This window comes from Bufo bufo, chromosome 4, assembly GCF_905171765.1.
Source record: "Bufo bufo chromosome 4, aBufBuf1.1, whole genome shotgun sequence".
Lineage (NCBI taxonomy): Eukaryota > Metazoa > Chordata > Amphibia > Anura > Bufonidae > Bufo > Bufo bufo.
In genome coordinates, this window is record NC_053392.1 from 503,332,492 (window position 1) to 503,358,602 (window position 26,111).

Genomic DNA, 26,111 nt, shown 5'->3' on the forward strand with positions numbered 1-26,111 from the left:
ATGTGGTGCAGCTCAACAATTTCTTTTTCAATCGTGCAAAATATGCAATCAAATGCAAAGTCTGAACTTCTTGCACAATCTTTGGTACTAGCGTCTTTATTTGTAAAGCACCAAATAATTGCAATTGCAATTCGGTCCCTGGGACTATAGCTTCCTGGATGTGCTTGACTATCACAGCACATTCTTCCTGAAGAGCTTAAAGCGGTTGTCTCACTTCAGCAAGTGGCATTCATTATGTAGAGAAAGTAAATCCAAGCCACTTACTAATGTATTGTGATTGTCCATATTGCTTCCTTTGCTGGCTGGATTCATTTTTCCATCACATTACACACTGCTCGTTTCCATGGTTACGGCCACTCTGCAATCCAACAGTGGTGGCCATGCTTGCACATGATAGTAAAAAGCACTAGACTATGTGAGCTCCCACGGTCCCGGCCCCCAGAGAGTGTGCAAGGACAGCCACCATTGATGGATTACAGGGTGCTCGAAACAAGCAGTGTATAATGTGATGGAAAAATGAATCCAGCCAGCAAAGGAGACAAGATGGACAATCACAATACATTAGTAAGTGCCTTGTATTAACTTTCTCTACATAATAAATGCTATTTGCTGAAGTGACACAACCCTTTTAATGCATGAGCCATGTATGTAAAAGCTAGTGCACAGTGCTGTATGGAAACAGAGGTGATCGCGTGCTGGTATCTTTGGAACTATATATATACTTTCACACTAGAGTTTTTTTGCAGATCTGTCATTTCTATTGTGTCAGAGAAAACGGATCCGTCCCCGTTGACTTACATTGTGTGTCAGGACGGATCCGTCATGGATCTGCAAAAATGCTTCCATTACAATAATACAACTGCATGCATCCGCCATGAAAGGATCCGGTTGTATTATGTCTTCTATAGCCATGACGGATCCATCATGAACACCATTGAAAGTCAATGGGGGACGGATCCGTTTTCTATTGTGTCAGAGAAAACGGATCTGTCCCCATTGACGTACATTGAGTGTCAGGACGGAGTGTTATTCTGTCCGCGATGGGAGCGCAACCAAACGGAACGGAATGCATTCTGGTGCACTCTGTTTCATTCAGTTCAGTTTTGTCCCCATTGACAATGACTGGAGACAAAACTGAAGCGTTTTCATCCGCTAATGAGATCCTATAACGGATCTCAATAGCGGAAATGAAAACGCTAGTGTGAAAGTAGCCTAAATGTATAAGTAAACTTAAGACGTTTCTGTTGCTTAAAGAGGACCTGTCACCACAAAATGCACTGCAATCTGAAAGCACCATGTTGTAGAGCAGGAGGAGCCGAGCAGATTGATATATCGTTTTTGTCGGAAAAGATTCAGTAAAACCTGTCATTTATACGTTTATATCTTTGCTTTTTCTAACAGCTACCGGTACAGGAGGGAGGTGCTATCTCTCTATACACACTTATACACACAGCACCTCCTGCCTGTACCGATAGCTGTTCATCGGGCTGCAAAACATATAAATGACAGGTTTCACTGAATATTTTCCCACAAAAATATATATCAAGCTGCTCGGCTTCTCCTGCTCTACAACATGGCGCTTTCAGATTGCAGTGCATTTTGTGGTGACAGGTCCCCTGTAGTATACTCTGTTATTACCAATGCCACTTTTAATCCAAATTAATTTTCAACACTATTGACTTACCCTCTGCATAGGTCATCAGTATCTGATTGGTGAGGTTCTGACACCTGGTACCCCCGCCGATCAGCCGTTTTGAGAAGGCACCGGGGCTCCTGTGAGCACCACTGCCGCCATGCAGCTCTCCAAGCAAAGCGCCGTACATTGTTTAGTGGCTGTGCTTGGTATCACACCTCAGCCCCATTCACTTGAATGGCGCTGAGCTGCTCCTAGGCCACGTGACACATGAACATGTCATCACTCGGCCTAGGGATAACTGTGAGAAGGCCGCGGTTCTCACAGGAGCGGGGGTACCTACTCCAATCTGTATGAAATAATACGGGACCGCAATATACGGGCACCAGCCCATTGAATGGGTCCGCAATCCAGAAGGTGCGGTGCGGAACGGAGGCACGGAACCCCGCGGAAGCACTACGTAGGGCTTCTTTCTGGTTTCTTTCTATTTTTTTGCGTTGTGGACAGATCACGGACCCATTCAAATTGAATGCGTCTGCATCCGTCTGCTGCAGAAAATTGTGGTCCCCAATGAACAGAACAGCTGTGCATGAGCTCTTAAGGAGGACAGGGCATGACATTCCATGCATTGGCAGAAAGAATCACCAAGACTGCAGTGTCATAATCAAGTCAGGGGTTGGTGGTACCACAAAGGCTCACTATGACTGTTAGGCTACCTATATACAGTACAGACTTGAATTCAGAAAATCCGCATCAAAACAGCATCAAAACACACACAAAAACACATTTAAACGCACAATGTTTATTGTAGTTTTTGTGTATTTTTTGTGTGAGTTTTATGCAGTTTTGTTGCAGATTTTCTGTTTATTTTAACTACCTAATTGAAGTCTATGGGGAAAACCATTCTACATAAGGTAGGGAATGGCACAAACTATTGACATGCTTCAGATTTTAAAATCCGCACAGCAGGCCAATTTCCACACGTACAAAATATGCACTGTGTACATGAGATTTGGCAGAACTCATTCACTTTGCTGGTACTGTATTATGCTGTGGGTTTTCTGCATCAAAATCTGTGTGAAAAAGGGCACGTAATCTGAATTATGTACAGACACCTTTCAACTACCTACACACGGTTGCAGGGTATTTTGCTGAAATTCAGCACCAATGTCCGTGCATTTCCAGACATCAACTCTGCCCCCAAAACTGCATATTTTACTTGCGGATTTGATGCGGGTGAAAAGGGTGAAATCTGCACCAAAAGAACTGCACAAAGTATTGACATGCTGCGGATTTCAAAATCCACAGGGCAGGTCAATTTCCGCACAGAGCTAAAATTTTTGCCTAATCTCATATACTTTGCTGAAACTGTATTACACATAATTTTTTCCACATGAGAATCTGCGCAGAAAACCGAGCGTAATCGGCAAGGTGTACAGGTGACCTTTGGCTTTAAAAACACAAGACAAAAACGCGCTACAGAAACAGATCAAGCCAGTTTAAAATACAGAGAAAGGCCTCATGCACACGACCGTTCCGTTTTTTGCGGTCCGCAAATTTCAAAAAGCGGAAGCCGTCCGTGTGCCTTCAGCAATTTGCGGAACGGAACGGGCGGCCCATTGTAGAAATGCCTATTCTTGTCCGCATAACGGACAAGAATAGGACATGTTATATATTTTTTTTTGCGGCCCCATTGAAGTGAATAGGTCTGCCCCCGAACCGCAAAAATTGTGGCTCGGATGCGGACCAGAACAACGATCGTGTGCATGAGGCCAAAGTCTCTTGAAGTAGTTAATCACTGATTTATCAGGTGTGGACTCCAAACGAATCTCTGCTCCTATATTAGCCATATATTGTCAATTGCATTTACCATTGGGGTGCACCAATTTCTGTAATGTTTTGCCTTATATAATCAATCACATCCACACATTGGGCTATACTGCTTTGTCTTTCTGGTACATGTGGTCCGCTGCGAGCATCCTCCATTGTATGCATTTTGGCTGGTGATTGCTGTGATCACATGTGCAGCATTTGCTCCCCCAGTCAGGGGCGGGCTGGGAAGGGGTAGGGAGGCAATTGCCCCCAGGCCGCCCTAAAGCATGTTAAAAATGGCCGCAGAGGACTTGCGCACCGCCGGTCTGGTCCTGGTATCTTCTCTCTGGGCTCCCAACAAGTTGTTAAGGACCTTTCCCACTCCTGCTGAGCCAATCACTGGCCTGACACATGACACAGCTGCGGCAACTGATTGGCTGAGTGGGATAGGTCCTCAACAACTTGTCGGGAGCCCAGAGAGAAGATACCAGGACCACACAGAGGAGAAGGGGAGCTGCTGCAGAGGGGACCAGGGCCTGGTGAGCATAATGTTTTTTACACAACATTAATAGAGGGGGAGAGGGATGACATGGGAGGGGGTGAAATGTGCCATGGAGAGGGAGAAATGTGACTGGGGGGTGAAATGTGACATGGGGGGGTGAAATGTGACATGGGGGGGGAGAAATTTGACATGGAGGGGGAGAAATGTGACTGGGGGGGTTAAATGTGACTGGGGGGGTTAAATGTGACTGGGGGGTTAAATGTGACATAGGGGGGTGAAATGTGACATGGAGGGGGAGAAATGTGACATGGAGGGGGAGAAATGTGACATGGAGGGGGAGAAATGTGACATGGAGGGGGAGAAATGTGACATGGAGGGGGAGAAATGTGACATGGAGGGGGAGAAATGTGACATAGGGGGAGAGGTGATTTGTGACATGGAGGGGGTGATGTGACATGGAGGGGGAGAAATGTGACATTTCTCCCCCCTCCGTGTCACATTTCTCCCCCCTCGGTGTCACATTTCTCTGCCCTCGGTGTCACATTTCTCCGCCCTCTGTGTCACATTTCTCATCCCACCCCATGTCACATTTCTCATCCCTCCCCGTGTCACATTTCTCATCCCTCCCCGTGTCACATTTCTCATCCCTCCCCGTGTCACATTTCTCCCCCCTTTGTGTCACATTTCTCATCCCTCCCCATGTCACATTTCTCCCCCCTCCATGTCACATCACCCCCTCCTTTTTACATCACTCCCACCGAGTTCTGGTGGTGGTGGTGGTGGTGGTGGAGGGGGCGCCAAAATGTAGCTTTCGCTTGTGTTGGCAAAAATCCTTGCATTAGCCCAGGCTGTCAGTTGTGCAGGGCTGCGCACAGGTGTAAGGTGCTCTGTGACTTCATGCTATGCGCAGCTTTCACAGCACAGCCGACAGCAGGAGGATGCAGATCGCGTTGGAGGAGAGGAACAGCGGCGTCCAGGAGCAGAAAGGGTAAGTGTTTTTTTTGTTTTTTTTATATTTATGAGGCTGATGGACACTTCTGGGGGCTGGTGAGGGCACTGGGGGCTGATGGAGAGGTTGCTGGGGGCAGATGAGAGACACTGGGGGCTGATGGAGAGGCTGCTGGGGGCTGAGAAGCTACTGGGGACTGATGGAGAGGCTGCTGAGGGCTGATGAGAGGCTGCTGGAGGCTGATGAGAGGCACTGGGGGCTGATGAGAGGCACTGGGGGCTGATGAGAGGCACTGGGGGCTGATGAGAGGCACTGGGGGCTGATGAGAGGCACTGGGGGGCTGATGAGAGGCACTGGGGGCTGATGAAGAGGCACTGGGGGCTGATGGAGAGGCTGCTGGGGCTAATGAGAGGCACTGGGGGCTGATGGAGAGGCTGATGGGGCTAATGAGAGGCACTGGGGGCTGATGGAGAGGCTGCTGGGGCTAATGAGAGGCACTGGGGGCTGATGGAGAGGCTGCTGGGGCTGAGAAGCTACTGGGGACTGAGAAGCTACTGGGGACTGATGGAGAGGCTGCTGGGGGCTGATGAGAGGCTGCTGGAGGCTGATGAGAGGCACTGGGGGCTGATGAGAGGCACTGGGGGCTGATGAGAGGCACTGGGGGCTGATGAGAGGCACTGGGGGCTGATGAGAGGCACTGGGGGCTGATGGAGAGGCTGCTGGGGCTAATGAGAGGCACTGGGGGCTGATGGAGAGGCTGCTGGGGCTAATGAGAGGCACTGGGGGCTGATGGAGAGGCTGCTGGGGCTGAGAAGCTACTGGGGACTGATGGAGAGGCTGCTGGGGGCTGATGAGAGGCTGCTGGAGGCTGATGAGAGGCACTGGGGGCTGATGAGAGGCACTGGGGGCTGATGAGAGGCACTGGGGGCTGATGAGAGGCACTGGGGGCTGATGAGAGGCACTGGGGGCTGATGAGAGGCACTGGGGGCTGATGAGAGGCACTGGGGGCTGATGGAGAGGCTGCTGGGGCTAATGAGAGGCACTGGGGGCTGATGGAGAGGCTGCTGGGGCTGAGAAGCTACTGGGGACTGATGGAGAGGCTGCTGGGGGCTGATGAGAGGCTGCTGGGGGCTGATGAGAGGCTGCTGGGGGCTGATGAGAGGCTGCTGGGGGCTGATGAGAGGCTGCTGGGGGCTGATGGAGAGGCTGCTGGGGGCTGATGGAGAGGCACTGGGGGCTGATGGAGAGGTTGCTCGGGGCTGAGAAGCTACTGGGGGCAGATGAGATGCACTGGGGGCAGATGAGATGCACTGGGGGCAGATGAGATGCACTGGGGGCAGATGAGATGCACTGGGGGCAGATGAGATGCACTGGGGGCAGATGAGAGGCACTGGGGGCAGATGAGATGCACTGGGGGCAGATGAGATGCACTGGGGGCAGATGAGATGCACTGGGGGCAGATGAGATGCACTGGGGGCAGATGAGATGCACTGGGGGCAGATGAGAGGCACTGGGGGCAGATGAGAGGCACTGGGGGCAGATGAGAGGCACTGGGGGCAGATGAGAGGCACTGGGGGCAGATGAGAGGCACTGGGGGCCGATGAGAGGCACTGGGGGCCGATGAGAGGCACTGGGGGCCGATGAGAGGCACTGGGGGCCGATGAGAGGCACTGGGGGCTGATGGAGAGGCTGCTGGGGACTGAGAAGCTACTGGGGGCTGATGGAGAGGCTGCTGGGGGCTGATGAGAGGCACTGGAGGCTGATGGCGAGGCTGCTGGGGACTGATGAGAGGCACTGGGGGCAGATGAGAGGCACTGGGTGGGGGCTGATATGAGGCTACTGGGGGATGATGAGAGGCATGGGGCTCTTATCTGAGGTCTGATTTGGGGTCATTCATATTGGCGTCTGAGCTGAGGTCTGATTGGGGGTCTGATCTGAGGTCTTTTTAACATTGGGGATCTTATTGGGGATCTGATTGGTGGTCTGACCCGAGGTATAATGAAAAATATTTTTTTCTTATTGTCCCCCTCTAAAACCTAGGTGCGTCTTATGGGCCGGTGCGTTTTATAGGGCAAAAAATACGGTACTTGCTTGCTCCTCCTCCTGATCTCCCCTGCCCTTTGCGTACGCCGCACACCGTGGCGTCACACAGAGGCACTGCAACGCTAGGGTGAGCCCCGGTCTCCTTCCTGAACTGCAGAGCGGTGCCCACTTGCACCCTGAGCCCAGCTGCCCAGAGCACTGATCCTGAGCCTGCTGGAGTCTTCAGAACTGGAAGTATTTACAGTAAGTCACTGTAAGCTATATTACATATATTACTTGTTTTATGTGAGTAAGGATGCTGGGTGGTTGGAGAAGGGGGGGAGGGGTGGCTGGAGGGGTACAGTACTATCTGCACATTTAAAAAAAAAAAAAAAGTAATCTGCAAAATACTATATATTTGTGTCAGAAGTTGTGCTTTTTTTTTAATTTTTAGAATAATGATACAGCCATTTTATTTGATACTTTTGTGCTGATTCTTATTTTTTCTCTATATTAAGGGACACTATAGTCACCAGAACCACAACAGCTAAACGTAGTAGTTCTGGTGTCTATAGCATGTCTCTGCAAACCTTTTACTGTAAACACTGCCTTTTGAAAAATATGACCTAAAACCAGCAAACATTTACTAACACAACATTTACCACATTGTATCATATTTGTCTTGCTTCATAACATCAATATCCGTTATAAAACAAGAAAAAGGTGGGCGTGGATGGTGAGCTGATTCGGTGGTGCAATGGGCCACTTGACTGGATTTGCCCCCCAGGACTAAGGCTGCCAACCCTCCCCTGCCCCCAGTTAGAAATGCGTAACAGCATCTGGGGGTTTGAGCATTTACTGCTTTTTAAGACCTGTGTAGGATGTTTTTGTGGTACATGTGGTCCGTTGCTGGCATCCTCCATTGTTGGGGATTACTGCTAGCAACGGATCACATGTGCGGAATTTGCTCCTACCTTTAGAAATGTGCAACAGCATTTGGGGTATTTGAGCATTTTTTTCGCCGTTCAAGACCACGTCATTTAGTGAGTTTGTCGGCATACAGTATGTGTACCTGGAGGTGTGGAAGTCCAGGTTGTATTATTTAAGTGCACCTGTGTGCCCTGCACCACTTGAGTTAGTGATCAGTGGAACTCACAGCCTCCTCCCATTGTATGTGTAATTTCACGCCAGAGGTAACCTGGGAGCTGTTTACTGTGTGTCGGACCTCAAGCGCCTGTAATGACCCATGCGGCCCCTGTAGTTGCCCACTGGCACAGGTACGTTAGCGTTAGGTCCCGTGCCACTATGAGAGACCTTGACGAGGTGCGCGGGCTCCGGTATGTTCTTGATATAAGAATATATTGTCGAAAGTCTCATTTTTAAAATCAGAGTGAGGGTTTAGCCATATATTGTCAATTGCATTTACCATTGTGCTGCACCAATTTCTGTAATGTTTTGTCCTATATTTGACCAGAAAAGGAGCAAGGAATAGTGAAGTACCGCAACTACTTTCAAATATCCAGCATTTATTGTACTTCCAAAATGTCATAAAATCACAAGAATTTTCATGTGCCTGTGATTGACTACATCAAGAAACTTTCTATGCATTTTGGACTGGCTTGATCTGTTCCTGCTAAATTAGAGCAGCGCGTTTTTTTGCTGTGTTTTTGAAATTGGTGTGAACAGGACCCGCTTCACCTGAAACCTGCAGCGCTCATAGTAGGAGAAACTATTTGGAACTTTGTTTTTCTTATTTAGGCTATGTTCACATCTGCGTTGGTCTTCCCATACTTCTTCCCAACTTTTACAGACACACAAAAAACTCAACGCAAGCCAAATGGAAATAAAAAAAATGAATGAACTATTTTGTCTGTCTTTTTGAGGTTTCTAATGGAGCCTCCAATTCAGATGTGAACGAAGCCTAACATTGTCCACAGGACTAGTGTATGTAAATATGTTAAAGCCTTTCATTAATACAGTGTATGATCACGGTCTTGTAATCTCCAGCACATTCCAAGTCAGTAAACGGGTTGTAAACCACACATAAATCACAATAGCCGCAGAGTGCTGATTATATAACGTACAGTAAAGGCATCAGCAGCCAGGACTGGAGGAGGTTTGCACTCAGCTTCTGGACAATGAGCTACTGAGAATTCTTCTGGCTTGTATATTCTGCTTTACAATCTAATAAAACTATTTGACTTCAAGATTATGAGCCTTTTTGGGCTTAGTCATTTCCCTTTTCCAATTATTACACCGCTTTAGTGTTCCTAACTACTTTCTATACTTGAAATTAACTTTGTTGCAGTTCATAATTAAAATCATTTTCTGCCTAGAGGGGATAATTCGGATTTCTAACAAGCCAAGCACATGTGACAATACTGGAGCGCGTTTCCTTAAAAAATCAAGTAAATGGGAGGATTTGTTCTCTTCTGTCAAGATGGTAAAAGAAGGGGCATTCTGGTTACATCTCTTATCCACAGGATAATTATTAGATCATTGAGGGGTCCTACCTCTGGGACCCCCACCAATCACAACAACAGCCCCAGAAATGAACAGACCGCCAGGTCAGTCATGCACGTGGCCCCACCACTCATTTCTATGGGAGTTCCGGAGATAGCGGAGTACAATGCTCGGCTGTCTCCGGAATTCACACAGAAATGAATGCCCGACTGGCCACTCCGTTCTTTCCAGGGGGCTGCAGGGGGTATGGGGCATCCATTTTTGTGATCGGCGGGGGTCCCAGAGGTAGGACCCTAATGACCTAATAGTTATCCCCTATCCTGCGGATCGGGAATAACTTTATGTAACCGGAATACCCCTTTAAGTAGGTTTCAAGGAGACTTGAGTGAGAGACAATATGGCTACTGTCTTAGTTTTCAAAAGGGTTGTCACGGTGCGCTACCCGACTCCTAAATGGCAAATTGGCTAAACTATGCAACAATACAAGAATGGAGGATTAGATCACTTCACAGTCAGAATTAGGGGGTCTGGAAACGCAAAGTGATAACTCTTTTTTGGGAGACTTGAGCAGTGAGACTATGGAACTCTCTGCCTGAGGAGGTGGTGATGGTGAGTACAATAAAGGAATTCAAGAGGGGCCTGGATGTATTTCTGGAGTGTAATAATATTACAGGCTATAGCTACTAGAGAGGGGTCATCGATCCAGGGAGTTATTCTGATTACCTGATTGGAGTCGGGAAGGATTTTTTTCCCCCTAAGGCTACATGCACACGACCGTATGTGTTTTGCAGTTAGCAAATTGCGGATCTGCAAAAAAAAAACGGATGACATCTGTATGCCATCCGTTTTATTTTTTTTTGCAGATCCATTGTAACAATGCCTAAAACGGACAAGAATAGGATATGTTCTATTTTTTTTGCGGGGCTACGGAACGGACATTTTTTGCGGACCTATTGAAATGAATGGGTCCGTATCCTATCCGCAAAAAAAACAGAACGGACACGGAAACAAACATTGTTGTGTGTATGTAGCCTAAAGTGAAAAAAAATTGGCTTCTACCTCACAGGGGTTGTTTTTGCCTTCCTCTGGATCAACTTGCAGGATAAAAGGCTGAACTGGATGGACAGATGTCTTTTTTCAGCCTTAGGCTACATGCACACGACCGTATGTGTTTTGCAAAGTATGGGTCCGCATCCTATCCGGGGGAAAAAACGGAACGGACACGGAAACAAACAACGTTCGTGTGCATGTAGCCTAATAAACTATGTTACTATTTTACAATGACTTAAAGGGCATCAGTCAGCAGATTTGTACCTATGACACTGGCTGACCTGTTACATGTGCGCTTGGAACCTGAAGTTGGTCCCATGTTCATACCTGCCTGCATTGCTGAGAAAAATTATGTTTTAATATATGCACATGAGCCTCTAGGAGCAACGGGGGCCTTACCGTTACAGCTAGAGGCTCTGCTCTCTCTGCAACTGCTGCGCCCTCTACACTTTGATTGACAGGGCCAGGAATGATGATGTTTACACTGCCTGGCCTTGACAATCGAAGTGCAGGGGGCGTGGCAGAGAGAGCTGAGTCTAAGAGTAACAGCAACGCCCCTGTTGCTCCCAGAGGCTCATGGATGAGGAATATGATGCAGGGATAGACACTTTTGTCTCTGCATACCTATTGGCTGGCTTATTTTGAGGCACCTCATAGGCCACTCTCTTTTCTGTTAAGCCATGCGCCTTTTTAGGGCTAGGTGCAGGAACGTTCTCTAAAACCTAGATGCGCCATTTATACTAAAATCTAGGTGCACTCACATTAGTAAATATGGGCCAATGTGGGACATGGATAGAGAAATAGCGTAGCATAAAGAAATGCAGGGACATGGCAGCTCAGATGAATGTAATTTATACCAATCTGACAGAAGATGATGTACCTTTACATTACAATGACTTACATTTAACGGTGATGTTTAATTTTTGCAGGTATTAGGGGGGACCCCACTTTAAAGGGTTTTTCCCATTAGTAATATTTACTAACTATACACAGGATATGTGATAAATGTAAGACCACTGAGACTTCACCGCTGGGAACTCCATGACCTCTGGGACAAAGGTCCTCCTCACTGTATGACCAGGTCTATGGGGCAGCAGAGCATTGCACTCATCTATTTTAAGCAACCCTGCAGACTTATAGCAGAGCAGCATCACGCACGCCTGTCCGCCACTTCTAGCCGCCTCACTGAAGCAGTGATTTTTTTTGATCGCTGAATCCTGAAAGCCATAATATGAGTGCAAAGTTGGGAGATTTGGGTGCCTTCATTAGGTCTTCGACTGCCATGGAAACCTATTGGCACCCTGTGGTCATTTCTCACGGGTGTCAGTGAGGTGACAGAGGAATCCTCCTTCCTCTATCTAGCCATAGATGCCACAAACAATGGCAACAAAGAGGATGAAGAGGCGGCATTGGAGCTAGTTGTATACTACTGATGACACCCGCTGCAGATAGCATAGTCAATGTTTTGTGCTATGGAGGAGTTATTGACGGACCTCTGAAGAAAAAAATATCAGAATTTTTTTTTCTTCAACCTGTATGAATACAAAATTGCTGCTTGTTGCTTCAGTGCAAAGGTGGACCTGCCTACAGGTGCCACTCTCCTTATTTAAGTCTATGGGACATTTGGGAAGAATCGAGGACTGGACTTTATTGGAGAACTTATAATTGGTCATATTGGTATATAAGCAGTCGCTGACAGCTGCACTGAATCTGCGTGCAGTGATTACGGGACCTTCACCTGATAAAACATTTACTCTACAGCATATGTGTGTCTATAGACATTAATATTCTCCTCTGATCAGAAGAGAATTCTGTAACTTGTAGCTTTGGAGATGATAATGAATACTACATTCAAAGCATTTACCACCAAGAAAGATTCGAAAGCTTAAAGGGATTCTGTCACCTCCCTTAACCGAAAATCCGATTTTACCTTGAATAGGCTGTGCTCTTTTATCTTCTAATCCGTCCAGTAGTTTTTGATAAAATCGACTTTTATCTTTATGTAAATTATCCCTGAAGGTGCCCAGAGGGGCGTTATGTTTGCTTTAGTGTGCCCAGCACCGCCCCTCATTCGGTGCACAAAACGCCTTTCTTCTGACTTGCTAACCGCCCCACAGCCTCTTGTGCACCGAATGAGGGGCGGTGCTGGGCACACTAAAGCAAACATAACGCCCCTCTGGGCACCTTCAGGGATAATTTACATAAAGATAAAAGTCGATTTTATCAAAAACTACTGGACGGATTAGAAGATAAAAGAGCACAGCCTATTCAAGGTAAGCTGAGCTACATTAATGCTTTAAAATCGGATTTTCGGTTAAGGGAGGTGACAGAATCCCTTTAACCCATCATCTTTACTCATTATATAACCAGCCTCAGCAGGAAACTTATTTCTATTACATTAAAAAAATTGTAAAACATAGACAAATATGAGCTATGTGATGAGTCACATGCCCAATGTCCAAGAAAAGCATTCACTTTAAAGCATACCTAATTTACTTCATTGTAGAATCATGACTGTTAAGGAATAGGTCTTTTTTGGGCTCCCCTAATGTCTTCCTCAGCCATATTATTCCCTGTTTCATTTGCACAGCTAGATGCATTTCTATCACAAGTAGGAAGCGTCTCCTTTCTGTGCAATCTGCCAGTACTGTATGCAGTGACCTCACTTTCCACTATGTTTGTTTTGTTCTAGAAAGCTCAGAAAGCCGATAAGGAGGGAGAAATCAGACTTAGGGCTCATGTACCCGGCCGTGGCTGTATTGCAGCCCGCATGGGTCCGCAACCCGGGAGATGTGGTGTGGAACGGAGTAACGGATCAGAAGCCCACAGAAGCACTACAGTGTGCTTCTGTGGGTTTTCTGTCCGTGCCTTCGCACTGCAAAAAAGTAGTGCATGTACTACTTTTTTGCGGTGCGGACAGTCGGATGCGGATCGCGGAACCCATTCAAGTGAATGGGCCTGTGATCCGCATGCGGCAGCCCCGCGGTTAGTGCCCGTGCATTGCGGTCCTCAGAACGGGCCCGGCCGCAACACGTTCGTCAGACACACAGGAGCTTCTTTGCTCTTCAGAAGCAGTGTAGAAGCAGTTCTCTTATCAGGCTCAGGATCTCAGGTAGCTCTGACACAACCCCATTTCCTGTGAGCCGTCTTCTGAGTCCCTGTTACCAGGCACAGATCTTGCCTAACAAGAGGCAGAGGACTTCAAATTAGGTGGAAGTGAGACCCCTAGTGGCCATGACTTTACAGTTTTTTTTTTTCCCAGGTGGATAAAGACAGATTTTTTAAATCAAGTGATTTAGACATTTGCTAATTACACAGTTTTCTTTCAATTACATTTTGTGAAAGTACAGTGACTCTTTAATATCAGAAACATAAAGGTCTTCAACCCACCTGGTAGGTAATGGAATTCCATTCACATCAAAGAGTTTTAAAAAAGTCCATCCACAGCTTAACTCTCCCCTCTCTCCTGTTGACTGCAGAGGAGGAAGAGAACAATGTCAGCTAGCCCATTCTGCTATATATTCACATTTGACCGCATATAAAAGCAGATTCTTTTTCACTTTAGTAATATATACTGGTGAATTCTGTCATATACAAGGGAACAGTTACAACATTTTGGAAAAGTCTTGTAATTTTGATGTACTGTATCGTTTTCACAGCACTTGTCACTTTATGGCACTGCACTGGCCCTTTTCACATTTTGCGTTTTTTACACTCGGTTCACTGGGTTGTCATGGTTATTATGAATTCTACATTATTATATATTTATTATGATTTTGGGGATTATTTCCTCAACTCTTAACTTTTTGTCGTCATATATTTCCTTCATATATCTTCATATGTTATCACAATTGTAATTATGTATCTTAATATGAACACTTATTTATTAGAGGTAATGTGAGCACTTTATACTGCATTTGTATATAAGTGATTGATTTTGTGTCTTTTTACTGGCATTTATTTTTGGCATTATAATACATTTTATAATTGGTCTCATCAGTGGGGGTTGAGTTATGGCCCAGCTGTTTTTAGTTTTTTTATTTATATAGCCTACATCTATAGGCGGTAATGCGGCGGGTCCATATACTGTATACCAATAGTCTTGTATGTTCTTTGCAGGTAATGCATTTCCTCCGGTAACGTACTTAGGAGGCGTGGTTACTTGCGTTTCCACATTATCTAGTAGATAGAGTTGAGACCTGAGGTGGGATCACGTGCTTGATCATGTGATGCGGTCACGTGATCGCACATCACAATCTTGCGGTACTTAAGTCGGCACATGAGTGGTTATGCGGCTTGGTTTCTAAAACTCCCGCGCCGACATTGGGCGATTTCTCATTGGCCAGCGAACACAGGGGGGACGCCCATGGGGCAATTCTCATTAATGATGTAAGGTATACCGTATATATGTGGGTTAGGGACGCAGTAAGTCACGACCCCCGGAAGAAGCGCACCAGCGAAACGTACGTCATGCTTTCGGCCCTCCCCAAACTGGTTTGTAACTCATGTTTATATGATGCTACTAGTTAGCTCTGTTTGGTTACTTAGTGGGTTCTTGTTTATGGTCAGTTACTTCTCAAATTGCATTTTGTTACCACTAGACCCGTTGTGGGCCTGCATTTGTTTATTCTATGGGCTTGGACTTTACTGTTTTATTGTGATCATATGATCTCCCTTTGTAATTGTATTTTTGTATTACAGGCAATAGTTTTTTGATGGCAATAGTGGGGTTTGTTTTACACAGGTTCAGTTTAACATACATGGGGGCACCATTGCGGGTGATCACCCAGTGATAGATTTACACTTTTTATTGTGTACTTCTCTCATTGCCATCACATTGCCTGTGTTCTAACATTCCATTAGTGTTAAGGAGGTCACATGAGACACAGGTGAGTTCCCCTTTTAATTATATAGCTGTTTCCAAGTTTGGTTGGATTTTTATTTAGCAATTTATGACCCTTTTCTCCAGCTTTGAGGGGGGACGGGGGGCTTTTGTTCTACATTTCAGCACTTCTTGCAATTTATTGTAATTTTCTTTGATATTTATTAACAATAATAAAGATGTAATTTTTGTACTTTTATGTGTAGCTTTCTGAGTATATTTCTTCTATTGTTTTCTATATTTGTGGTTATCCATACAAAACCACCCACCGGTCTCAAAACTTACTTACCCGGGGAAAAAGGAGTTCAGACTACATGTACTGTACCTTATGGTGATGGGCAATTTAAACTAACCAATGAGGAAGAGTATAAAACTCTGGACAGCAGCAGACTGCAGAAATGGACACTGTCAGCAAGCAGTGGTCCACCATTATTAGGAGCTTGCGAACTCATGCACCCCATCGAGAAGGTGAGCCATCACTGGTGGACAGCTCACCTTTAGGTGCCCCATTAATAACACTGTACAAACCATAGCATGCGGAGATATCTAGTGGAAGGCATGGTTTGTAGAGTGAAACTAAATCGCACCTCCTCATTCCTATACTATTGACTACTGTATGTAATAAGCAGCATTTCTTATGATAAAACATGGCTATACAGCGGTTATATCAATTATTTGCTGTGCACTATAAAGAGGCAATTAGTATACAGTTTGATCAAAGAGCATAGGCCCACTTACCGCGACAAGGTTGCCTCTTGTTAAGTGGGAACCTACTCTAACCGTAGCGCAGTGCCGTGTGGCGACCACCGCGTCTCCACACTGCTCCAGCAGGCAATGGGATCCAGCAGCCAACCAGTTACCCCGCTGTACAGCGGAGCCACCTAGGCCTCGGATCCCACAGCTCCACCAGCACAGCACAGAGAACCAGAGACAACCTTGTCGCGGTAAGTGGGCCTATGCTCTTTGATCAAACTGTATACCAATTGCCTCTTTATAGTGCACAGCAAATGATTGATATAACCGCTGTATAGCCATGTTTTATCATAAGAAATGCTGCTTATTACGTACAGTAGTCAATAGTATAGGAATGAGGAGGTGCGATTTAGTTTCACTCTACAAACCATGATTTCATTGCGCTATAGTCTTTTCTCCCCCATACTAAGTCAGCACTCCTCCCCATGTGGCACAGGTGCTCTTTACTTAAATTAGCAGAAGTCTGCACAGGGTTTTAATTCCTACCACATCTCAGTTGGAGTTCCTGAGAAGCTGTGAACAGGTGATCCCTTAGCACCAGTTCACATTGCGGCGCTGGATGGCGGCCGTCGCTGTTTCTGTGCTGTGCTGGTGGAGCTGTGGGATCCGAGGCCTAGGTGGCTCCGCTGTACAGCGGGGTAACTGGTTGGCTGCTGGATCCCATTGCCTGCTGGAGCAGTGTGGAGACGCGGTGGTCGCCACACGGCACTGCGCTACGGTTAGAGTAGGTTCCCACTTAACAAGAGGCAACCTTGTCGCGGTAAGTGGGCCTATGCTCTTTGATCAAACTGTATACTAATTGCCTCTTTATAGTGCACAGCAAATGATTGATATAACCGCTGTATAGCCATGTTTTATCATAAGAAATGCTGCTTATTACATACAGTAGTCAATAGTATAGGAATGAGGAGGTGCGATTTAGTTTCACTCTACAAACCAAGATATCTAGTGGAAGGATGGGGTTTGTGCATTTCCAGACCAGAGAAGGAGTGCATACTTGTATTGTTCTTAAAACATAAAACCAGTAACTGAAGAAATATAAAGCTAAGGATAGGCCACCAATATAAATATCAGAACCCCCTTTACTCTATCCAGTGGTCAGACTTTACGCAATCTATATACAAGGTCATAAAAATGTTGACAGGTGCATACAAGATGTTAGAGGATGAGTGTGATAGTCCCAAGGCAGGCAATGAAAGTAATACATAAAACAATTACTCATTTTTCCCCATTTCACGGAACACTTACATTGCGAATATAGGTAACGCCAACTTCAAAGAGGATTCCTATTTCGGGGGACTGACTGCAAGACCTTACAAAACAGTCCCCGTCCAGCAAGCTAGGAAGTATCCCTGTGACCTAAACACAAAGTCACAATCTTAGATGTCAGATGAAATGTATGTATATGTGTTTGCCTGGAATGAGGAGATTTTTTATTATTTAGGAGCATGATTTTAGATCTGCTTTAGGATACAGCACCGTACTGAACTAGTAATAATCTGTAAAGAAGATGGATAAAACATTTACCCTTGGAGAAAATGTCCATGTTCTTGAATTTTTGGGGAGCCATGTAGCCCTCACAGTTTGAATGTTGCTTAAAACCTGAAAATACAGAATTGCACGGAATATCATTGTACGTATATAGACTGGATAGATAGATAGATAGATAGATAGATAGATAGATAGATAGATAGATAGATAGGATAGATAGACAGACAGTTAAATATATAATTGCAATGTCTCTTAACTCATGCATGTCCATACAGCAACAATTTACTAAGTTGAAATACGTAAAAAAAAAGTCTAAATGCAAGACAGCTAGGAAGCAGTCTTACATTTAGAACTGGCGCTGGATGCGCCGAAGCTATGGAGAGGCCGGCCTCTCTTCATAACTTTGGCGCATCCTCCGCCAGTTATGGGCTTTTATTAAGACCGGCGTCTAAAACATCGGTCTTAATAAATGTGCCTCTGAGACTTTTCTAATTTATGCTAAACCACAGTAAAGGGGTTCTCTGGGATTTTGATATTTATAGCCCATCCTCAGAATGGGTCATCAATATCAGATCAGTGGGGGTCCAACTACCAGCAGCCCTGCCAATCAGCTGTATGAACAGGGCGTTATGCTCTGTGAGTGCTACAGCCTTTTCCTAGGCCAGTGACATCACGTTCATCGGTCATATGGCCTAGACTCAGCTCAGTCCCTTTCAAGTGAATGGGGTTGAGCACAATTCCAAACACCGCCGCTGTTCAATGTACGGCACTGTGCTTAGTATGCCATGAGGGGCGCTGCGGCTTCCTCAAACATCTGATCGGCAGGGGTGCTGGGTGTCTGTCCCCTACAAATCTCATATTGATAACCTATCCTGAGGATAGGCCATCAATATGAAAATCCCGGAAAACCCCTTTAACATTTAAAGAGCACCCTTCCAAAAAGAATAAAAAAACAACACATATAGGTACTTAAACGTAACCTCTCACCATATAAATGCAATGGAGGCATTATGCTGTAGAGAAGGAGGAGCGAAGCAGAACGATTAATATGATAGTTTTATTGGTAATGAGTCAGTAAACCTTTTATTTGTTTAAATCTTTGCTTCTGGCGGCTTGCCTCCCCGGAGAACAAAAGGATCAGCTGAATGTATTCATTTCGCCTGATCCTTGTTTTCCTCAACATTATATCTGGGGAGAGTCAGGAGCTCCCCACACACATTAGCATTTCAGCCAAGCCCATCGAGAATGGCGGGTTTGGCTGACAAAAGTATAATGTGTATGACCACCTTAAGACTTTTATTCAGCCATTCCTTAGGTACCGATGTATCTTAGAAAGCTACGTGACAAGCAATAAGTTCACAATTACAGCTGTCATCAAGATTTCCAATACTATTAAAGGCAAATCCTCCTATTTCGGTAGTGATATATCATCAGTTCTGGCATCATTGAATGTCTAGGCCAGTGATGGCAAACCTTTTACAGACCGAGTGCCCAAACTGCAACCCAAAACCCAGTTATTTATCGCATAGTGCCAACACAGCAATTTACCCTGAATACTACAGTCCAATATAGTATATCTTCCATGTACTTTATCATTTAGCGATAATAACCTGCCTACATTCAGTGCGCTGCCTGTGCTGTTCATAGTGCGCCCTGCGCTGATGAATGGCAGGAAAAGTCTAAGGCATATTGGTACACCATAGACTGTGGGTGCCCACAGAAAGGGCTCCGAGTGCTGCCTCTGGCACCCGTGCCATAGGTTCGCCACCACTGATCTAGGCAGATATATGATCTTACTGGTCACATGGATTCACTGACAATAAATAAGAAAAAAATTGCTGACTAAAACATTTAACAATGCTATAAAATATGTCCAGTTTTTAGAGATGATATCTGTAGACATTTTATTCATTTTAGAGGGAGGGTATTTCACATAAATGCTACTGTAAAAACTGTAGCACTATATTAGCAATGCTAATGCTCAATAAAAATGCTTACCTTATTTCCATCGAATAGACAGAGTCGCACATGTCTGCTCAGAATCTGGATGCTAGCCCCGGGGAGAGGTATCATCTTACAGCTCCATAATGTCAAAGACACAGAGACTCGAGTGGGAAGTGGCAGAATCTACATTTACAAATTTACAAAACGATATGGTGTTACTATAGCAGACCACTGTCTGAGCAGAGAACAGAACAGAACATTGTTGGCACGGCATCGCTTTAACTACTGCGCATGCTCTGGCGAACGGCTGGTTTTGCGCCGTTCGCCGAAGCATGCGCAGTAGTTAAAGTGATGCCGTAGTTAATCATGCACAGTAGTTAAAGCGAGGCAGTGCACAGTCGCGGGATCTCGGCCGGACCTTAGGATGACGCAAGGGAATAGGAGGGCGGGCATATGCAGAGGCTGGGGAACAATGAAAAAAGGCAGGGCAGCCTGGGCACCAACACAGTGAACGCCGCCCCTGGGCACTTGCGAGGGCTTATTTGCATATCAATCAAAGTTCGTTTTTCCAGCTTCTGCAAGTCTAAAGACAAAGGTACCATAACATTCATGTATAGGTGTGCTATAGGGCAATGTAAGCACTGTATATGGACACCATCGGGCATTTTTTTATTATTGCAATTTACTCGTTTCGGGCTATAAATCATTTTTTCAATTGGGCTTTATTAAAATGTATAACCGTTTTTGAGATACAAGGGCTGAAAATCTGTTTGCTGAGCGTCACTTCTCTGTCTCATCAGCTGATGGCTCATGTGAAGACCTTATATCTGGTCTCCTAAACACTCATTATAGCTAAACTCTGACCAAACTGCTAAGAATATAGCTTAAGGTGGATTTAGACAAACCAATAATCGTCCAGATTATCGGGAATGACCATTCCTGCGCTCCGTTATCGATAATCTGGCCATCTAAATGTGCCACCAATCACCCGCTTAATGACCAAAACACTTGTTCATTCAGTGATTCTGTCGTTCGTGCAGGCGCAACCAATTATCGTTTCTGGCCAGCAGATTGTGCTGCCTAAACAGCGATCTACTGGCCAGAAACAACGATTCTGTATGAGGACAAGGGATCGCTACAGCAATCCCTCGTCCTCGTAATGTGAAGGAGATGGCTGCATGTAAATGCTCCTTCACTGAGCGAGCAGCCGACTGTCAGGAAGAAACACTTCTTTCCCGACAATCGGCCGCTCCATCGACCAGTGCACACCCGCCTTTAAATGTACAGAATACTGCTGCATGCAGCAGTATTTTGTCTGGCAGAATGCCGGAATCCACACCAGCAACCTGAGAGATCCAGTGGGATCCATCAGACGCCAGTGGTGGCCAGCGTATGCTGAATTCAGCGATTCCAGTTTTCTGTTCTTCTACCAGCACAAAAAAAAACGGAATTTTGTTGCATACGTGAACCTAGTCTTAGATTATTTTTTATAAAAGGTCAGTCAGATGTTGTACCTACACTGTTTTTTGAGTAGGCAGTGTCATACTACGATAAGGAAAAAACTAGATTTTTGTAATCCCCGTAAAATCTGTTTCTCTTCCGTTCATTGGGGGACACAGGCTTGACCATGGATATAGCTATGGCCACTAAGAGTTGGACACGAAGCACAACGAAGTGAGCTCCTCCCCTTCAGCTATACCCTTCTTACAGGGACTAAGCAAAATTGGTTTGTGCAAAAGCAGTAGGAGAAGCAAGACAAAACAAACACACTATGTACAAACCCAGAATCACACAGGCCCGCCCGGGCCGTAACAAAAAAGAATGGGTGGGCGCTGTGTCCCCCAATGAACGGAAGAGAAACAGATTTTATGGTGAGTACAAAAATCTAGTTTTCTCATCCGTATCTGTAGCTGTTCCCGGCTGAGGAAGTCTGCGGTCCAGTTGTCAATTCCTGGAATGTGAACTGCCGACAGCGCCGGAACATGGTTCTCTGCCCATCCGAAAATCAAGGTTGTCTCCTCCATGGCTGCCGGGCTCCTGGTGCCGCCCTGGTGATTGAGGTACGCCACCACCATGGAACTGTCGGACTGCACTCGAACCGGACATCCCCTGAGCTGGTCGGTCCAATGCCGCAGAGAGAGACAAATTGCTCTCAACTCCAGCACATTGATTGGGAGGGAACACTCCTCGAGTGAACGGAGAGATTCCCTAACACTACTCCCTAACCAGAGGCTCACGTCCGTTGTCAACACCATCCAACGGAGCGGAAGGAACGAGCGGCCTGAGAACAGCATCGGAGACAGCAACCACCACCTGAGGGCCCGACGAATCGGAGCAGAGAGACCGTTCTCCAACCTCCAGGGAGGTTGGAGAACGGTCCCATTTGGACAGGATGGCTCGCTGAACAGTCCTGGTATGAAACTGAGCATAGGGAACTGCCTCGAAGGCAGAGACCATATGACCCAGAGCCCGCATGCATTGACAAATGGGAAGAGGACAAGGTCTCAAAAAGGAAAGAACCTGAAGACGGAGAGTGGATAGCTTCTCTGAAGGTAAAAACACCTTGGCCTGGAATGTGTTGAACACCATTCCCAGATACGTCAGTCGCTGCGATGGATGAAGACAGGACTTCTGCCTGTTCAAAATCCATCCGAAACGCTCCAAGCTATCCAGGACTATGCGCAGGCTGTCCTGCGTCACCCGGAAAGACGGCCCCTTTACCAAGATGTCGTCCAAGTAAGGAATCGCCACAATCCCCCTGGCATGGAGCAGGGCCATGACAGCTGCCAGAACCTTTGTAAAAACCCTGGGAGCTGTGGCCAGGTCAAACGGATGGGCCACAAACTGTAAATGAGCTGCCCCCACAGCGAACCGGAGAAACTTTGATGACCGACGCAAATGGGCACATGAAGATAAGCGTCCTTGATGTCTATTGAGGCCAGGTATTCCCCCGATTCCATGGACGCAACGACCGACCTTAGGGACTCCATTCAAAATCTGCGGATTCAGAGGAAGCAGTTGAGTGCCTTGAGGTCCAGAACGCAGCCAACCGTCCCCTCTTTTTTGGGAATCACAAAAAGATTGGAGTAAAACCCTTGAAAACGGTCTTGTATAGGAACCGGAACAATCACCCCCTGCCGCAGTAGCGTGTGAATCTCCTGAAAAAAGGAACTTGCAGCCAAGGGGGGGTCAAGGGGGAAGACCGAAAAAACCGGGACGGACGGGAAGACTTGAATTCCAGCTTGTAGCCTTCTGCAATAACCTCTTTCACCCAGGCATCTGAGATGTGAGCCAGCCAGACATGCCGAAAGAAGTGAAGCCGGCCTCCCACCCGATCGGTGGGCGCCAGACGCCGCCAGTCATGCAGCAGAGGTCTTGGGGTTATAGGACTTGGAGCCCTGTTGCCGGGGACGCAAGGAAGGGCGAGGCTTGAATGAAGGTTTGCGCTTCTGATCCGGGACCAACCTCTTAGGGCTGGAAAAACTGCGAAAGGGACAAAAAAAAGGCTTCCGCTTTTTTTACTTACTCAACCGCCCCCTATTCTGTGGTAAATGAGTGCTCTTACCACCTGTAGCATCCGCAATGATCTCATCCAGGCGCTTACCAAACAGTCTGCTGCTGTCAAAGGGGAGGATGCTTTGATGCATTATCTGCCTCCCAGTTAGAGAGCCACAAGGTACGGCGAATAGCCACCAACAGGGCTGACAAGCGGGCTATAAACCTGGCCGCGTCCAAAGAGGGTTCACAAATATACGCACTGGCATGAGAGAGCTGCAGGGCCACATCAGCCAGTTCCTCCGAGGGAACTCCGGCGGCGAGACCCTGACGTAAATTATTCGCCCACTCCCCCATAGCCTTGCTCACCCAAGTCGAAGCAAACACAGGCTGCAGTGCTGTGCCCACTGCTTCAAAGGAAGATTTTGCAAAACCTTCCAGCTTCTTATCCTGAAGGAAGCCCCATCCGCCATTGGCAAGGTAATATGCTTAGCCAAGCGGGAAACTGGCAGGTCCACTATAGGTGAGGATGACCGCTTCTTAGTCAACTACTCTGGAAATGGATAAAGGACGTTAAAGCGCCTCAGCAAGGCAAAGCGTCTATCAAGAAAATTCCACTCCTTGGACAGAGCGGAACCAAACTCCTGGTGGTTGGGAAAATACACTTGTGTGCACGACGGGACCTTCTAAAGGAAAAAAACAAGCTAGCCGATGAAGGTGTGGGGTCCTCAACCTGAAACGTCTCAATAACCGCTGTAATAAGATTGTCCACCATAGAGGACAGTTTGTACGACTGACCCTCCAGGGAGACATCATCCTCGTCTGACCCCCCCCCCCCCCTCAGAACATGCCTCTTCCACTGAGGACACGCTAGAGTACGATTCTCTAGTCGGGGGAGGAGAGGCCGAGGAAACGGGAGACACTGACATCCTTTTGAGGGAAGATGTTCTGACCCGTTTTGCGGAGCGACCGCGATGGGGGTGAGCCCCCTGATCCCCAGAGTCGGACAGGTTAGAAGACTGCCATGCCGACAAACGCCCCAATAATTCCACAACAGTTTTGTTGGTATTGGAGACATCCTGTACCATCCTTGACAGGAAACACGCCCACTCCGGCTCTACCATAGGCTGGGCAGTAGGGGCCACTGGGTCCTATACTCACCTGTCGGTGTCTTCTGCCCCCCTGACTCCAGCCGGATCACCACCTTCGGTGTGCGGCCCCTTGGTGAGGGACGCTACACCGGAACAGAGGGGACTTGTGGCCATAGCTATACCCATGGTCAAGCCTGTGTCCCCCAATGATACGGATGAGAAAGGATCATGGTGCTTTAAACAAGGATATTCATAAAGGTTTCTTGCTGCACCACGAATTAGAGAGGAGCTGCTGACTGAAAGTGTTCTCCCCTGACGTAGAACTTACCCCTCCTGTCCCTGAGTCCCACAACAGATCCTTAAAGCCCAGTTGTGACGAGGTGAGTTCAGGCTGAAGGTATCTACCGGCTTTATACTGATCTCCTATATGAGAAATGTAGTCCACTTTACAATAATGGTTTTAATACATTGACTTAAAAAAACAAGAACACAATTCCCCATTTCTCTCCATAACTATATGTACAAATGTAAAGTGACAATGCATTTTTGTAGCAGAAAGAATCCCTTAGCACAGGGGTGCACAACCTTTTCTGGTTGGTGGCCACATTGTCAGACTGAAGGAATCCAAAAGGCCGAAAATAAAAGTTAAAGGGGTATTACAGATTGAAATACATACATATTGTACATACAGTATATACTATAAATGTCTGGTTACACCTCCAGGATTGCCATCTAATGGGAGAATGACAAGTCTGTAACCAGATAGTTGGGGGCCGCACAGAATTATATTCAGGAACGCATGTGGCCCCCAGGCCGCAGGTTGTGCACCCCTCCCTTAGCATATAGTACATTTTTTCTCCCCCTGTCTTGTCCATGCATTACAAGGACGACTTACTAATTGCAACCCAACCACACAAAATATATTCCTACACTTAGTATAAAAGAACTACAGAAGAATAATAATATTCCTACCATTTTCTAAAAGCGGTGATAGAGTTGATGTTCGGAACCCAGTAGGTATGGTGCCCATTGTAGCCAATGCTTCTGTAGCACTTATCTTCAAGGACAGAAAAATATCATTGTTAATCATTTTAAGAAAAAAACATGTAAAATATGGTGGTAGTGTCATTAACAATAACTGAAAACAAATTCTAAGCCAGTCACTATAATAACTACATATTTCCTACCTCTTGGGTTTTCCTAGAAGTGCTCATTTGAGATACCGTGTCTTCTGCAGGCCTATTAGTATGGAAAACAAAATCTGTCTAAAATTACATTTACAGAATCCAAACATGCACAAGTAAATACACTAGTGCAAATGAACTGTGCAACAGAACATTTATGATTAAAGGGGTTTTCCAACTGACATTTATCACCTTTAACTGAAGCCAAGGCATCGGACTCAGCCAACCAGAATCCTACTCCATACTGACAAGGGGCAAGCCCCCGAAACAGCTGTCTAGAGATGGATATTTTCCCTTGTCATGTTCCAAGGCAAGTTAAAAAGTCGGATTTTGGGGGGCGTGGCCTGAGAGCGCATGGAGTAGGTCGCACCGCACTGAGCTCCTGCAGACATCCTGATCTTAGAGTGGTAGCAACCCCCTATTTCGCAGATCCTTGCCTACCTGGTGGTTGAGAGGAGACAGGAGAGTGTGGTGCTGATCTTTTGAGTCCCGACATGCCTAGAAAGTCCGGTAAAGGGCCGCGCTGTGACAGGCCAGAGGAGAGTCGGCATGGCGCCGAGGAAGAAGAGGGGCCGGCCTTACAGCCCAAGACGAGACAGACGGCTGCCGCAAAGCTGAGCAGGTTTGCTCGCACGGAGAGTGCTGGGGGAGACTGGGCTGAGGAGAAGGAGATGGACGCTCAGGTTTCCTCTGGACAAGAGGATGAATCCACCGACGGGGAGACCCTGGACGCGGTAAATTGGCCGCCATTAACCCCTGCACGGCCGGCAAAAGACGCGGTAGGCCCTAAAGTTGTGGATGGAGCAGAGCCTACTCTAAAAGATATTATGGCCGCTGTGG

General features: G+C 46.5%; 1 protein-coding gene across 1 annotated transcript in view; it reads right to left on the reverse strand.

Moving 5' to 3' along the window:
* NPHP1 (nephrocystin 1) overlaps positions 1 to 26,111 on the reverse strand; it is a 95,286-nt gene that overhangs the window by 30,850 nt on the left and 38,325 nt on the right. The window contains 7 exon segments of the mRNA XM_040429633.1: positions 13,822 to 13,904; positions 17,315 to 17,425; positions 17,594 to 17,668; positions 19,556 to 19,684; positions 24,416 to 24,510; positions 25,060 to 25,144; positions 25,275 to 25,326. Coding sequence (XP_040285567.1) covers positions 13,822 to 13,904; positions 17,315 to 17,425; positions 17,594 to 17,668; positions 19,556 to 19,684; positions 24,416 to 24,510; positions 25,060 to 25,144; positions 25,275 to 25,326 — 630 coding nt within the window.